Here is a 17,883-nt window from a genome sequence, read left to right as displayed (position 1 = left end):
CTGACCCACTTTTAAATAAAATAATCCTTTGATTAAAATTAAAATAAATATATATTAAAATAAAATAATCCTATAATGACTGTAATAAGCCACATCGGAATTGATTGCTTTCATATGTTCAAATTTACATAGTTATCCTTAAGGGAAAATCTTTCTCTCTCAATGTCTATGGAAAAAAAGATTGTCATCTTTAAGCACAAATTTCTCTTGGTATTGATCGAGACATTCCTCGTTTATGCCTCATAGAGCATTGCTGATAATTGAAAGTGATGTATAGTTAACATCCTATGCGTCACGTTTAAAACTAGACAATATTTTATTTTAAAAATATTTAATTAAACATGTCAAAAAGTGATATATGATTGACATTTTCAAAAAACAATGTTTAATTTTCTATGTCATTCATGATCAAAATCAAAATATTATTGCATCATGTTTTGCCATTTAATGTAGTCTTTAATAACAATAATAGGTTATGTTGGAATTGATTGTTTTTATATATTTAAATTTACATGGTTATTCTGAAAGGAAAGTCTTTCTCTCATAATGTGGGAAAAAGATCGTGTTCTTTCAACATAAATTCCTTTTGGTATTAACCAAGACATTCCCCATTTATGCTTTATGAAGCATTGCTGATAATTGAAAGCGATGTATGATTAACATTTCAAAAAAAACAACGCTCCATTTTCCATGTTATTCATGATCAAAATGTTAAATGATTTAAGCAAAAAATATGGATTAATATTTCTTCATTTATTATAAATTGAGAGACATAAAAGCATTGTTTAACCAAAAATAATTCATCTATGCATTGATTAAAAACAATAGTTATTCACTATTACTTTTCAAGCAAGCCAATAATAGTTGAAATTAATCACCAATTAGTGAAGTAAGTTAAGATATCCAGTGGATCAAAGTTCATAATAGTGATCAACAACTAAGTTTTGTGTAGAACATGATTCTTTAACAATTAAATTAATGAATGTAGTCTAATAAAAACATACACAACTACGAGGAATGTTGTGTGCAAACAAGAAATATATAGTGTACTAATTCTTATTTGCATGAAACAATTTTTATAAAAAATTTATATTTATATAAATTTTATCTTCATAATATTAGAAGTCATCCACCAACAACTGGAAATGATGTTTTGCTCTATATGCATAATTTATTCACAAGCTTTCTGCAATTTTTTCGCGTCTTTTCTTTATTGCAACTTACAACTTTTATTTATCACTTTTCCTGAAAACTCTTGATCTTTATCGCTTTTTCTTAAGCTATAATATAGGCATTTCCTTTTTTTTTTTTCTTTTAACTTCTTAAAATCAAGTAAAAATCTCTACAGTCTTTGATTTGCAAGATTGTAATCGGTCTTGCTCGAAATGAAGTTCCTAATTATAAGTATAATTTCTTCTCATTGAAAGAGAATCATCAAGAATTGATCCATTAAATCTTGTCGAATAAAAAAAACCCCCAGAAAGGGATCACATCCTTTATAGAAGTGAGAATAAAATTTTAGTATATTTCAGACACAAAAAGGCCAATGGCTCTCCGTACAATACCTATAAGCTGGAGTCCACGACACAACTGAGGGTCATTCCCGCTTCCTAGACCATCAAAAGGACACAAAACCAGAGAATGAAGGCTTAAACTGCCACAAGAGAAGGCATATACTATTAGCCTGCCAACCTGGGCAGTCAAAACCACAGTATAATCTGTCATTTTTTACATAGATCCGAAACCTTTAAAATTGATTACAACTATTTTACCAACTTCCCCTCAATCGGTTTTGCACAAGTCCTTCCAATATTTCCTGCAAATTTATAAACCTTTTACACTACGTTATGGCAAGCTTCGTTAACAATGCATCTTTGGGCCGTGCCTGACTAAAAAATAAGGAGGCAGACCCACCGCCTTCACAACAGGGAATTGCATCCATTATGCCAGATGGTTTCCACGTAAGGAATTGGACAGCTCTTCACTGTGACAGGCATCTACTGATGAGGAAAGAGTCAGTGCGTGTAAGTCACCAATTGAGTCCTTAGATGAGTAGTCCACTGCAGAATCACCTGATGGAAATCAACATTTAGAAAAAGTAAGAAGCACTGTTCTTTAGAAAAGTATAAACAATTGCTTAATATTTGAATTGGATTTATTACTGTGACAAGAATCGGTGGATGCCTGCCTCGGTAATGAGCTTCTCTTCACGTCTGCTAGAGTTTAACAATAAAGAAAACTTCTTAATTGACCGTCACATAAGAAACAATTGCAAAAGCAGGTCCATCAAAACTACAAACAAAATAATGCAGGCTGCAATCATTTTTTCCCTTCGAATTCCACTTGTAGTTGAAGCCACAAGAAAGGAAAGCACTTAGGTAGGGTTATTATCTTGAGACAGGAGAAACAAAGATAGCAAGGACATGTCTCCCTGTACTTCACTTCTTGTTTTGAAAGTATAGAAATTCACTTCGAAACCACTCAAAGATATATTTATTTTATATCTTTGTCTCTATGTCTTCAATGTTTTTGTCTCTATGTCTTCAATGTTTTTGTCTGTCTCTTCTGTCATCAGACACTAACCAAATGCAACCTCAAAGAACTAGCTGTGACTGGGGCCACCCAATTAGCAAAATCATGTGCATCTATAAATTGAGTAAAGATGGACACAACTTCTTTCCATTTACATTCGGAAGTAGCTTAGTGTGGGTACAAACAATGATTGTATTTGCATGACGTTTATAAGCATGACTATCTACATGAACATGAGAATCCTGACGTCACAAACAAACATACAATGTCATAAGAATCTTTTGCTGATAGCATATTGAACAAGGATTATGCAAAATTCTCATACCAAAAGAATGATGTAGCCCTTTCACAGCATCAAAGTTCTTGTACGTGTAACCAACAAAACTAAGATCTTGAGGATTCAACATTGTCTGCCAAAAAGGTTGTAGGAAATGATTAACATGCCTTGATAAACCACAAACACTAAGAAGCATATCACTAGTTAGAGCGTCATCAAATTAGGTTAGCTTTGTGATTTGAAGATGACCAGATGCAAGTTGATGACAATAAAGACTTTATGTAGAACCAATTGATGAACACAAAAACAACACATACCCAATAGAAAAAATATTTATCTAAAAACTCAATATATTTGATCATTCAATATTCAAAGCATCATAACATAACTAGAATGTCTAACAAGGGTGCACATTTTATAGGAACCAAACCAAATTGAAACAAGAAAATTAAATTCTAATTGTAGCAAGAAAATTGGAAAAAATTAAAGGCTTCCTCTCAATAAGAATAGGAAAACCTACGAAATGAAATAAATTAGGTTCCTATTTTAACAACTAAAAACTAAATACTAACATTCCTAAATAGTACCAACTACCAAGAATCCAGAAAAATCATAGTTTTCTAAAAAAATCATATTCTATTTTCCAAAACAATATTACATGATCCACCTCCTAACATCATGAGCCAAACTAATAGAATTTTTACATATCACTAAATTTGTCCTAGTCATTTTGTGATGGATGCATTATTAATTATTTCATTTCATAATTATAAATGTGCTATTAAATGTGAAAAAAATTTGCACTCCAAATATGATTTACTAACTAGATGATTTCAACAAATTTAATTATTTGTAATAGTTCTATTGGTTTGGTCCATGATCTTAGGTGATGGACTAGGTCCGTGTATTAATTTATCATAATTTCCAATTTAGATGTTCTTCATCCACATCAAGACTAGCATGAGATACCAAATTCTTGAGGGATGTACCAAATTTCAATGAGATTGAAACATGCCTACCAAATTGGAGCAGGTGGATTGAAACTTCACTCAATAATCTCAATGTAATTGTGTTTTACACAATAAGTCCATAATATAATGTCATCTATGTATAGTCAATTACATTATATTCCTCAGATAATAATTTTCACTCATATTGATTGCATGTAAGCATAATATACATGACTGGAAGGAACAAAAAAGTAGAAAACGTAAAGGGTAAGCCTTAAAAGTAGAAAAAAAACCATAAGAAAGTGAAAAACATCAATCCATATCCCAATATTCCAGTCTCTGAAAACAAGCAAGCTTAGACTCCTCTAAAACAGTAAATTCATAAGCATCAAAGTGGCTCACTATGCAAATCTATGTTAAAGTCCAAATTTTATATTAAAAAAATTAAAAATCTAACCCCAAATTGCATTAGAAACCCCACAAAACAACTTTACCTTACCTCTAAACTTTTCATCACACTATGGCTTGTTTCCATCCTTTCCATTATACAGATTAATTTAATCATTTTAGCCCTCACTTTATTCATACTTGCATCTCATCCCTAAGAATACTCCAAACATAAAACCCAATGACCATTCACTATCGGTTAAGACAGACATGTTTGTGATGTTTCATTAGGCTTATCTATGATGAACTACTTTGACTTAAACAGCAGAAATTTATGATTGACAGGTACCTTCCTCATGGGTCCAGATCCTCTTCTTGTTGACGGGGGTTCAACCTATCTCAAAAAAGAATTTCTGTCAAAAATACACTTCTACAAAGGTATTGTACCACAAACACAGATAACCAAATGAAAATGTCAAGGAAAATCTCTTGAAATGAAAAGAGAAATAAGCATTAAAGTTTACAAAAGGGGTAAACAAAGAAGGCCTGACATTCATGAGCAAAAGAGCTTAGTTGAGGTGCACAAATAGAAAATTCTCGAGTACCAAGCACAAGCAGTGAGAACACAGAGTGAAGTTTCATTCTATCCTCTCGAGTTAGATCATCCATCAAATCCACAGTTGACATCTATATAGAATTTAAATTCATGTGTTATGAAGCCTTAAAATTTGAATTCACATCAAAACTCATGGAGCTCACACAACTTTAGAACTCCATATTAATTTTCATGTAAGAACAAGCATATCCTGCTGTCAGTTATCAATTTGGAAGCTCACGACCCAGTTGCTATAAATAAGAGATGAAGTGGGTAATATTGAATCCTTCTTCAGTGACTAAAATGGAACCAAGTGTATGACTACAGGGGCAAACTAGCTTATTGGTTTTTATTTTTTATTTTGAGTTATGCATCCTCCCTAGCAATACCAACCCGCTTCCTCACCAGAATCTCAAAGAAGATGGACTCTAAGTCCACAACTCCACTAAGAAAGCTAGCTCAGCACACCACCTTTATCATATGAAGTTCATAAAATAAAGAAAATGAGATAATTCAGATAAGAGTCTAATGTATCAACATCGATAGGCCTCACTAAAAGTGGGAAAGAGCCATATGCAACAGCTCACCTCATCAAATTTCATAAAATTTTGTGTATCAAGCTCCCCATTGACCTCTGGTTTAAATGCTGCCTCCATTTCATAAAGTTTGTCCCATGCAATATCTTTGAACCAAGGATGAGCCTGATAATAATCAGTGTTAGTAGATGCAAGGAAGAACAATGATGTTACAGTCAAACTTTAAAAAAACAAAACAGAGAGAATATAAGTATTCATGTTGGAATAAATACAAAAGTATACTTTAATTTGGTCTGCCCCCAGAGTACCAAGCCTATGATCGACATCACAAAGCAATCTACAGATCAGATCCTTTGCTTCAGGTGTCAGCCTTGCCTCCTCTGGGAATATTAGGTGATTTCTCCAATGCACAATCTGGAATACATTAGTTATCATCTCAGTGAGTTAAAGCGACTCTTAATAGTACTAGATAAACACGAAAACTAGAGGGAAACGATAGATATCTATACGACAGTATTCTTAAGTAACTGCATGGTACATAAACAACAAACAAGAGGCTTGAGTACTTTAACAGTTCTTCATATTAGTACTATATCAAGAACATGTTGCTTCTTCCCCAGCAGCAACAACAAAAGGGACATTATCCTAAGATGTCCAGGTCCCAATGCGATGTAATTAAAGCAGTCCCTATGAACTACAGATCACAATGAAATGCTATCATGAACAGCCAGGCCAACCAAATGATATCATAAATACATAGTGGTTTATCAATTTCCAGTGAAAAATCAAAAGCTTCTTTGGTAGAGTCTCTTGAAAGAATAGCAATACAGTAAAGAATGTTGTACATCTCACAAAGAGAAAGAGGGACAACATTTAGGTATATGGGATAGAAATGGAAAAGGTAGAACAAAAATAGCTTAGGTTAAGTTATAAGAAAGAAGTTAATTTCTAAAAATTGCCTCAAAAAAAGGGAGATTTAAGCTTAGTTAATTCAAGTTGAGTTCACAATACTTCAATAGGAAACACAAGATTTCATTCTTTGGATGACGAATTAAAAAAAAGAAGAAGAAGTGGTGCACATGCAAAATCCAAGTATATATTATAACACAACATCACAGAGGCACCAAACCGCACGATGATATGATAATGGAGTGCATATCATGTAGCATTGCCGACACAAGGTTTCATTTTTTTTTCTAGAAATCAACAAGTTGATGTTAAATTAAAAAAACAGTGCATGTAAAAGCAGAATGTAAGTGCATGTTACAACACAGCATCACACACATTGACACCAAAATGAAAATAATATGATAATGAAGAGTATCTCTCATAATATCAAAATAGATCTGCATGACATTAAAGCTAACCAGGTGTCATGGTTCAACTGGAAGAGAAGAAATCAAACAAATGAAAATAACAACCGGACCTTTCTGCAAGTTGTTACTGGATCATCAGAATAAAATGGGGGATAACCAACTAGCATCTCGTACATTATTGCACCAAGAGACCACCTGTAAGAAAGAAAAATAGGTATTTATTTTCACTTAAATAATCATGTATTTCAATGACGGCATGATGGTACAGGTTTTGCATCATAAAGCCCTTATTGACATGTTGTGGAAGAAAAAAAACATACCAATTGTAGTGAAAGAATAGTTCTTAATTGGGGCGACAATGATCTGACTTTCTGAATGATGCAAAAAATTTCACCAGTAGCAAAAAGCTTATGCAATTCAGAGGAAAAAGAGTGCTAGAATTTCAGACAAATATTCAATCATCAAATGTTGAGTCCACTCCTAATTTGAAGAGCTTACATCAATCAAATTGAACAAAAGCTAATTCCCTATAAAATAAGAATTGTTAGATGATCCAGTTCTTCTAGTATGAAAGGATAAATAATTTAGTTATATTTTTCTATGAACTAGGATCCTATGTTCTAAAAGTTAGGCAAGTGGAAGAACTGATTATCAAAAAAGAAAAGAAAGTCAGATAATAGATATTGCATAGTTAGAAATGGAGAGAAATTGTGATGAAGAAATAATAGTATGGTATTGATGACAGTGGATGGTCTCAGACTAGCAGTGGGCAGTGGCATTCATGGTTTTGGCAATAACAGCAATAACACCAAAGTTGTCGCAGTTGTGATGGTAGCATGAGAGGCCAGGAAAACTCATGGTGTTGGTGTTATTGGTGGTGTTGATATCAGAGTGATGATGTGATGTTAAAATTGCATAGGTGATGTTGAAGGCACAGTGATGGCAGTGGTGATGGTGGATGACATTAATGGTGGCTCCGTGGTTGTGGTGATAATGGCAGCATCATGTTGGTCATAGGCAACAACCACAGCAGTAATCAAGACATGTCATCCATGGCTATAGCGTAATTAGTCATGTTTCCACGTTTTTTTAAATTTTTTTCCTTTTCTGAACGGAATTTGTTGAAAAAACATGAAAAGAAAAATGCTTTAGATGAGTTATTCCAATGCTTAGCTACAACTGTGAACATAAACAAAAATGCAATCAATTATTTTGCAAGTTACAAGAGAAAGTAAAATTCATCCTTATTTACTTACCAGTCACACTCCATGCCATATCCTTTCTTCAACAGCACTTCTGGAGCAATGTAATCTGGTGTGCCGACTGTGGAATAGGCCTGCAATTCAAACAAAGTGAAGAAAGAACCTCAGAAATAAGACCTCTATATGATAGAAATTCTAGAATGGATAAACTACGGATGATGAGAAGATGAAAAGTAAATAACATTATTGCCATGTAGCATCAAAAAGATAAACTGATAAATCACCCCTGTAATATGGCTGGATAGGATCACACCCTTTTTAATTTTGAAAGGTGCATTTACACCTTTGACCTCGTATTTTTGTTCTTAGCAGTGGTCCTAAGCAAGGATTCATTTCCAAAGGAAGAAAAAGATGCAACCCACACACATAAATACAAATAAAATTGCATACTGCACATATGCACACACATTTAGAGCATAAAATCCTAATCCTAAAGCTTAAAGCATCTAAAAAATCCAAACTATAAAGAAGAAAAGGATGTTAGATGAGGTAGATTTTGTTGCTTAATTATGTAGTGTTACTATAATTCCTTCTGCAAAAATTTGTGAATGTGTTCATCAGAGATACCCTGGAATCAAATTGAAGACATAAAGAATGACATAGTTGTAATATCTGAAAAGTGAAAACGATGATTTAATTGAATACCAATTTTCTCCTGTTTATCTGCCAGTGTTGTAGTTGTTCAAGGGGACTTTTCCAGCGCCTTCCACCAGCTTCTGGAAAGTGTCCCTCAGCATCCATGGATTCCTTTAAATTTTCATCATCGAGTGCTTCATTTTCATTTATAGCTGATAAATTTGTGCAGTCAAGAGGCTTGCAAAGACCAAAATCAGAGAGCTTCATATGACCATTTTTGTCTAACAATAGATTGTCAGGTTTGATATCTCTGAAAAAAATATACATATGGCTGTCATTGAGAAAGCTGGGGCAAAAGATTATCTTAGAAATAAAGATAAAGCAATTTAAGATACTTCAGTTCCTCATATGTTTCTGAAAATGTTATTTCAGGTGAATACCGACCTATGAATGTAGTTGTGTTTATGAATAGATTCTATAGCAAGAACACTTTGGGAAATGTAAAATCTAGCCATGGTTTCAGTCAAAGTCTCTTCTCTTATCAACAAGGTCATGATGTCACCTCCAGGCAGATATTCCATGATCAGGTATAAGTATTCAGCATCTTGAAAAGAATAGTATAGTTTCACAATACAGTGACTTGCAACTTCTGCAAGCAAATTCCTTTCAGCTTTGACATGCTCGACCTGTGGCATATGAACACAGTTAGCAAGCATATGAGACATGCAAGAAAATTGATATGAACTAAATACAAGTTAAAATGAGTTTCTTTAGATGGAATTACAATTTAAAGACAGACTGTACTTGCTACAGTAAGGACCCACTATTGGTTGTTGCAGTTATTGTTTGCAAAAGTATGTGGAGGAATTTGTTTTCTACAAAAACTGTGTTAAGCTAAAAATTTCAGTTTATCTCAGTTCAGCTAAAACTGCAATTAAAACAACCGTTGAAGTGTAATGGAAAATACAGAATAAGTCCTCTCTAACTTAACTTTAATGAAAAAAAAATTAGTTTTATTTTTAGTATTTTGTTAGATGTCGATATACCTATAGTTACTTTTTGGTAGAATATATTACTTGTATCCCTCATGGCAAAGAATATGATATCCAACTTATATTTCAATAACATATGCGTATCCCTCATGGCAAAGAATATGATATCCAACTTATATTTCAATAACATATCAGCATCCCTCATGGCAAAGAATATGATATCCAACTTATATTTCAATAACATATGCGTATCCCTCATGGCAAAGAATATGATATCCAACTTATATTTCAATAACATATGCGTCAATTTTTTAGTTTTTAGAAAATTTGTATTCATATTAAAAAATGATGGATAGATGTAAATTCAATGACTAGAGAGCAACAGTTAATGTTATTGGATTCATGGTTTACAAGGATGAAATTGGATAAAATGAAAGTTAATGGGGTGAACTTGCCCTTGCAATGGGAGCATAGATTGTAGTTGGAGAAAGTGGGATTTCTTATGGTTCGGCAAATCACAGTTTTTGAGTAAGATTATATTCAGGAAAAGGAGATGTTTTGAATATAAGCATTTAATTCAATATGAAATATGAAGCCTTTGGAAAAGAAAATGTAGTTTGGCTCCATAAACATGATGCCAAATGGGTACTATGAATCTGCTTAAAAAGCATATGATTCTAGTTTCCACATTCAAATCCTAGGAGACTAGCTTATCGACACATCACAAACTACAGAGGCTTCACAGATCCTCTTCGGAAATTGAAAGCAATAACAGATAACATGAGGTGCCTAAAGCATCAACATTCAGCAAACCACATCATCTTAATTGAACAGTTATGCCAGTGCATAGACACTGACAAATGAAATGAGATTTTCTCATTAATGTCTTCAAAAAAATCACAAGAAAGAAGATAAGCCTGAAATGAAACTACACAACTGTCTCAATCATAATTCCAAAATGAATGCATGAAAAAGTTCACCAGATACCTCATCAGAATCAACATCCGGTAAATGATGCACCTGAGGTGTAACAAAGATGATAAAAACTCGGTCTCATATTAACAACAACCTTAGCTAATCCTCTGTTTCCCCTCTAATTTTTTTTATGTCCAACCTGTGGACCTATTATGTACCAAGAGTCCACCTTATCTGAAAAATTCTTTTGACCATGATGTGTCTCTCATTATTATTAACTTGGTAAATTATGAAGCACGAGATGTTACAAAACAACTGACAGACTCAAGCATGGAGGCATCACCAATACCATAACCCAGGTATCCAGTAAATAGAGAACAAATAAATTAAAGAGTAAAATCATAAAATTTAAGTGCATCTTTTAGAAAGAGTTAAACATTCTATAGTTTCAATCTCACCTGCCCCCTACTAAGCATTTCTGACTTCTTCAACTTTTTCATAGCATAGATGTCGCCTGACTTCTTCTCCCTGCATAACCTAACCTGTAAAATAATAAAATATAAGCACTTTAATAGTCTACCACTTAAATATAGAAGCCTCATAATATACAAGAAATAAAATAAATCCAGGAAGTGTGATTTTATAACTAAATGTACCCTAGAAAAGCATGTTATATTCTCAGTATCAGCCAACAACATTATTTTGAATGTCTAGAAAAAAATATTAAAGGGTGGAGATGTAGAGAACAAATTATTGAAGATGAGAAAAAAATATCAAAGAAGAATGACTACATGAAACTGCACGGGATTTAATTAAAAAAAAAAATATCATCTCATTTTAAAAAAGCCTCACTAGAGCCATCAACACCATTTAATGGCTTTGCCACTATTACCACCACAAGACTTTAATGTTGCCTTTTCATCTCAGTTTTTTTTAGTGATCTCTGAGACCTTATCCACAAGCAGACCAGTCTTTGGGAGAAATCAAATTTCAATATAAGGAAAATATGTGCCCCATGGATTTAGAGAATATAATCATTTTATATAACTAGGACAAGATTTTAGTTTATAATGGTGAGAGATTGTCGCCTGTTAGTTGCCAGGTACAACAATACTTCTCATGTAGGTACTAACAAAGCTTATACAGTCAGTGCATACATCTAACCTCTCCAAATGCCCCTCTGCCTATTATTGTCAAAAGGTCAAAATCATCAACACAAATCTTGTGCCTTTTAAGTCGCATATACTGTGTTTCCTTGTGCTCTAAATCCTTCAGTATGTTAATTTGTTCCTCTTCAGAAACTTGGGACGATGCCAACTGCTTTTTCAGCTCTAAGCGCCTGCAATCAATAATATCATGTTAGAAACGAATGTATCCAGATCAATAACCCGAACCTACAATCATTACCTCTTCTTTAAGAAATTAAATTCACCTGGACGAAGACAATAACTCATTACAAGAAAAAAAAGAATAAAAAAAAGCATACAGAAGTTGAAGAAAAACAAAAATGCATACAAAATGATACAGTTAGTGCACGGAAATGTCTGCGTCTGAATGTGCTAGAATGATTATTAAACAAGGAGCCAAATGCCAAGCATCCATGGAAGACTGATCAATGTTGATGGAAAACACAATATATATGACCCACGTACATCTCGTGAGAGGATTGTGCTCATGAAAAGGCAATGGAAATTCACAATATCTACCACATTTAAATGGCAATCCAAATACCAGAACCTAAGCATTCAGAAATGGAGGAAATGGTGAAAGTTAATCCCATAGATTTATAGAGGATAAATTGAAATAAATTTTCTTTTTCCATCCTTCGAATTTGCTGCCCAACTTATCAATTTTAAAGTTGTTATTGCTTTTTCACGCAGAGAAAAATTAGCAATATAATAATAAAACTAGTAACTTCTTAAGTAAAACATCATTAGAATGGAAAAAGGAAAAGAAAATCCTAAACGGGATCGATCCTCCAAGGAAATTATTTAAACTAAAATGAAACCTTTCTTTGCGTTGCTGGATGTGTTTCATCTGAGCCTTGTAATGATTCTCAATGAAGATCTTTGCAGCAGCTACCCTCTCCAAGGTCAAGCTCGACCCCACCTGATCCCCACCTTCCTCTTCCTCCTCCTCCTCCTCTTCTTCCTTCGCTTTGTTAAGACGATCATCCTCCTCCATTTGTGTAATGATGATGAGGATGGCCCCTTCTCTGTCTCTCTTAGATATGCTCTTTTCTCTCCAAAATTTATGCCTTTTGTTTGGTTTTTGTGAATTTTGATGATTGTGACAACGAAGCAAAGCTGACTCAGTTTTCTTACATGTTTGCCACCAGGGAACTAACTCATCTGACCACCTCAAACAAAAACAAGAACTGCAACACGTGGAGGATCCGACTTACGGGAATGGTTCTGGACCCACCCCAACTGACGACATGCTGCGCTTGTTTTTCTTTGTTTTTAAGGAAAATTGTACTATGCCTTTGTTTTATAGGTGATCTCCATGCCTTTGCCTCTCTCTGGTTGAGAAAACTTGGCTAAACAATTTCTTCCTCGTTTCTTTTATGGTCCTATGCTATGTATTTTCGCCCATAACACCCAAGTATTGCCTAAAATGAAATTTTTTTCTAATATTCATTTTACTCCCCAATACTTTTGAAATTTCTAGTTTATCCCTAGTTTTATTTTTATGACAACTAAGTCCTTCTCTTGGACTTTTTTGGTCCTCGTATACTACTGTTAAAATAATTTAGACCCTAAATTAATTTATTTTCAATGAAATCCCTATATGTGACTTAATGAGCAGGATGTGGGTTAAATGGCTTCAAAATCCTCTTTTTATTCCCTTTCTTTTTCTCATTTATTTTCCTAGTTATAAACTTAAAAAACCAAGATGAAAATTAAAGAATAAAATAAGATAAGGAAAAAAGATTTTCATGATAGATATATGATATTTTAAAAACAAAAAGTTATTGAAGATTTTGTTAAGGAAACTTAAATATATCTCTTGTTTACCTTTCTTTAATTTACAAACCTGTTTTCTTATGCTTTCCCGAAGAAAAAATAAATTGATGAAGAAAGCATAAATTTAATGGCCATTACAATTAATAATTATAAATAAATTTTTATTGTTTGTTGTTTACCTAACTAAAATTATATATCAAAATAATGAGATGACAAATAATTCCTTAAGAGCTTGATGATTATGAAATACGTTTTCACTTACTATAATAGTTTATAAGAATATTTTTTTAATTATAAAATTCGTACAATTCTTGAATTTATAAAACATACTTTTGATCATCTATAAAATTCGTACAATTCTTGAATTTATAAGATATATTTTTTATCATCTTTTTACCCTTGTAAATTTAGAGTAAATAGTAAGGAAAATAAGTATTGTTAAAAACTAAAACTAAGGATTTTAAGGGAAAAAACTAATGGTATGTGTCTTTTTTATATATAAAGAAAATTAGCATACACAATCATTTAAATAATTGAATATATATATATATATATATATAAACCTCTGTTTTTATGCTGACTATATGGAAGAAAAGATTATCAAAAGAAAAGAATTTGTTTTATAATAATGTCAAGATAAATAAACGAGGGAAAAATTATGCAAGTGGAAACATGTTCAATGGAATAAAATTCTCTCCCCCACGTCTTTTCCTGGCGTACACTTGCCTGGACTTCGATGATGCAAATATGAATTTTACAATTAAGAAACCCGCTTGCAGTATTCGGTATTATTATTGTTGTTGATGTTTTGGGGCGCGAGTAGGACGTTGAGTGATAACAGATTTGCCTCTTGAATGGTGTTGAAAATTCTTTTCGCCACTTATGGTTAACTAGTTATGGCTATTAAAAAAATTATGTTCTTTGAGAGTTTGGTAAGCTACTGATTATCTAAAAAAAATTATGAATTTTTTTAAGAAAAGTTTTGAAGAAAACCTGTATTTTAATATATGATCTGTATTTTAGTGTATTTTATAGTGTAAATAAATAGCTTGATATTATGTAAAATTAGTAGAGAAACATGCGAGAAAATCTCAATTTTTTAAAAGATTTTTGAAAAAAATCAGTTTATTTTTTAATATAATAATAATAATAATAAATATAAATTAGGCTAAACTCAGGCTAGCCATCCTAACTAGGTAGAAAACGAATCTAACTTAACTAAGTCAAGAAGGGCTAATTAGTAGCCTAACAGATCTTTTTTGTTTTTAAACGGGGGGTTAGTGGATTGGACCTAGCTTAACTATATAGGTCGGGCTGAAACAGGTCCATCCCATAACCCATATGATTGTTGACCTAGCCTAATAGCCATGTTAATTATATGGCTTTTATTTTTGCATGCAAAATGATGGTTTTGCAAAATAGGGAGGAAAAGAAGGTTATCTAATATAGAGGGTGGCTAGCTTGAAGTGACTGGGAAGGCTGATATATTGTTGGTGGTGGTGTTGGCAGCGAAGACATGGCAAAAGAAGAGGAAAAAGGTTGGTTTTTTTCTAGCTTTGACCTTAGTTTTCTTAATGCTCAATCATGAAATTTAACCTTATTTACAGGAGATGGAAGAGAAACATGTTTTTTTTACTAGTATCAAATCTTAGTTGTTGATCCAAACCAGGAGGATCCCAGCAATTAGTTCAAAGTTGTTATCATAACTTGAAAAAATTGACTGCTAAAGATTGATCGAGTTAGCTATTTTGGAGTGTCGTTGCAGTGGCTCTAAGGACATTTAACTAGCAAAACCTACTTTAAAGTACTACAATGTTAAGTCATTATGGTGATTTATAGTTTGTTCAGTTTGATTAAGAGATGAAGTAGTAAATGCACCTAAAAAGTAGTCATCGAGCAACGTTTTTGAGCGAAAAGACAGAAGGAATGAATAATAAACAGATAACGCGTTTTCTAGTCTTTTTTTTATTTACCATTCAAAAATAGCGTTGTGTTGGATCTTAAATTAAAGGTTTTGGCCAAAGTTTAATTTGATCATTTAGCTTTTGATTTCTTTCAATGTCACCCCTAATTAACCTCAAATTTTTTATTTAATACAATTTTTACCCCCGCTGAATTTCAATATTAGCCTCGAATCTCAATGCCTTCTTCATATTAGTCCTTAGTCTTAAATTTATACAATTTGACCCTTGATTGACCATTAAACTTTAAATTTTCTTCAATTTCACCTCTGATTTCAATAATTAGGTTCCTAAAGTTTGGCGCTTTTTCCAAAATGATCATTGGTTGTGAATTTTTTCAATTTAACCCTTAATGAAATCTAAAACTTTGATTTTCTTGAACTTTAACCCTTGATTTAAACCAATTAATGTTGTAAAAAATAAATTTGGTCTCCTAAAATTTCAATATTCTCAATCAAGCCCAAATTAGGTCCTAAACTTAATTTTTCACTAATTAAACCCCTTATAAAATTAATTTGATCCATTTCTAATTAAATTCTTCAATTGGATTCAAATTAATTCTTAAATATAATTAAACTTTAATTTGATCCATAATTAAATCAAATTAGCCCATTAAAAATATAATTATGTTCTTAGGCTTAATTTTTATGCAGATTCGTTCAAAAATAATTTAATTTGACCTTGAATCTACATTATTTTTTCAATTTTTGGTATAATAAGGTACAATTAAACTTTCAATTTTTTAAAAAAATTGTAGCTTGATTTTATGCATCTGAAATCCTTTCTCAACCAACTTTTTCCACATCGTTAGTTTTCTTTCTATTATCATTATTTTTATTTAATTTAAAAGAAAAAAAAGGTAAATTTTGAGAAATAACTCAAAAATGAATCATAACAATTATTATTATTATTATTATTATTATTATTATTATTATTATTTCAGTCTCGTACTATCATTATCATTTATCAAGTAAAGAAGAATTTATGAATTTCGATGACTAATTTAGATGCATGAGAATGTACTTGTTAACGGATTCAACATCATGAATGTTTCTTTTATATGGTATTCTTGAAACAATTTGTTTATCAATTAATATGGTTTTTTAATGATATACTCTGCGAAATAATCTAGTGCATTCAGAAAATTTTAATAAATTTGCTAGGTACCCAACTCAAAATTTAAATCTAAAAAAAAAACCATATCTTCTTAATCACCAATCTAATATATGACTGATTACTGGAAAAAAGCCCCATGCATCAAGACCAGACTCGGACACATTGCCTTTTTCTTTGAAAAAAAACAACATGACATTTATATTTTTTTTGAATAAATAAACAAAATAGATGATATTGTTTGCTTGCTAATTTTCTACCATTAAAGAGGTTGTAAAAATATTAGGCTATGGTTTTTTTATCTAGAAATTCTTTTTTTTAAACATATTTTTATTTAAAAATACCTAATAAACATCTTTATCATGTCAATAAACTAATCTTTCAACTTAAAAACCCTTGAATCATTCCAAAAATACTAAATTAAAAGATGAAAAAATTCTCTCAACCCAATCTTTTTTTTTTTTTTTTTGCAATATGGAAAAAATTCTCTCAACCCAATCTTTTTTTTTTTTTTGCAATATAAAGATTTAAAAACCACATGAAAAGAAATCATCTATTCAAATAGACTTATTGACACTAAGATAATTATTTTTTATTGTCACAATGTGGCTAACTAAAACCTTTCTCTTTCCTGCATCATTTTTCAGTATGTTTTTCTCTTTTCTAATAAATATAAGGACTAAAAACAAACTATTTTAACAAAAAAAATCTAAAAATAAAGTGAATAAATTGGAAGATAAAGGAAAATAGGTGGACTGAAAACCTGTTTTTAACGAATTGAAGATTGGCAAACGTTTTCTTCATGTTTTATATCATGGTCCTCTCTCTTTTAAATTTATATTTCTATCACAATCTTAAGCTTTATCTAATAAAATTAGGTCATATAATGATTCAATTAAAAGAAATTTTAAGCACAAAAGAAATACCTAATGGAAAAATAAATTGGGAAGCCACTTCACGTAGTGACATTACCCTAATTCTTTTAGTGTACTAGTTAATTACACTATGAACTAAAATAAGATGGAGTTTTATTGTTTCTTTCACTCTTCATGTAGACCCATATGTATTGTGGACTAATAAGTTTAATTGGCCCCTCTTTTATTTTTAATTATTCATTATGTGTGGAAAAGTACACTTTGTTTCCTTAATTGTTTAACTTTTTTTTCATTTTTTACCTATGTATTTTGGGGGTTAAACTTTTAAATCATAAACTTTATTTTTTATACGTTTTGGTCCTTGAAATTTAAAAGCAGAAAGAAAGTCATTAAAAAACAAGATATGAGAGAGAAAGTAATTAGTTGCAACATTTCAAAGTGAGTCGTTGAGAAGTTTTTGAGCTTACATCTTGTCAAAAAAATTGGATTGGGCTTAAGGAAAAAAAATTGGCTTTATTTTTAGTTTTTGAACTAATTTAGAGGTGTTTTAAGATTGGAAATTAGTTTATTAATTTTTATGGTGTTTATTTGGTGTTTTACATGAAAATACATTAAAAATAGGCCTTTTAG

The 17,883-nt window shown here is 31.6% G+C and overlaps 2 protein-coding genes across 3 annotated transcripts in view; both read right to left on the bottom strand.

Moving 5' to 3' along the window:
* LOC105110121 (transmembrane protein 258) overlaps positions 1-1,639 on the bottom strand; it is a 13,118-nt gene extending 11,479 nt beyond the window's left edge. The window contains exon 1 of the mRNA XM_011005052.1: positions 1,629-1,639. The gene's annotated coding sequence lies outside the window, so the exon portion shown is untranslated. The remainder of the gene's footprint in view (positions 1-1,628) is intronic.
* On the bottom strand, positions 1,476-12,855 carry LOC105110122 (serine/threonine-protein kinase tricorner-like). 2 transcript variants are annotated; one of them, XM_011005053.1, is made up of 13 exons: positions 12,347-12,855; positions 11,503-11,677; positions 10,797-10,880; positions 8,876-9,117; positions 8,501-8,741; positions 7,850-7,929; positions 6,704-6,788; positions 5,560-5,691; positions 5,329-5,442; positions 4,496-4,540; positions 2,858-2,942; positions 2,163-2,216; positions 1,476-2,072 (listed from the first exon to the last, which is right to left on the bottom strand). In XM_011005053.1, exons 1-13 carry the CDS (start codon positions 12,520-12,522, stop codon positions 1,942-1,944), a joined length of 1,644 nt encoding a protein of 547 aa, XP_011003355.1. In that variant the 5' UTR covers positions 12,523-12,855; the 3' UTR covers positions 1,476-1,941. The 2 variants fall into 2 exon arrangements, with proteins under 2 accessions (XP_011003355.1, XP_011003356.1); XM_011005054.1 differs by having other exon boundaries at positions 2,163-2,213; positions 12,347-12,854.
* Between the last annotated feature and the right edge of the window lie 5,028 nt (positions 12,856-17,883).

The sequence above is a fragment of the Populus euphratica genome, unplaced genomic scaffold (assembly GCF_000495115.2).
Source record: "Populus euphratica unplaced genomic scaffold, PopEup_1.0 scaffold240.1, whole genome shotgun sequence".
NCBI lineage: Eukaryota > Viridiplantae > Streptophyta > Magnoliopsida > Malpighiales > Salicaceae > Populus > Populus euphratica.
The sequence above is the reverse complement of the archived record's forward strand: the minus strand, read 5'-3'. Positions and strand labels throughout refer to the sequence as shown.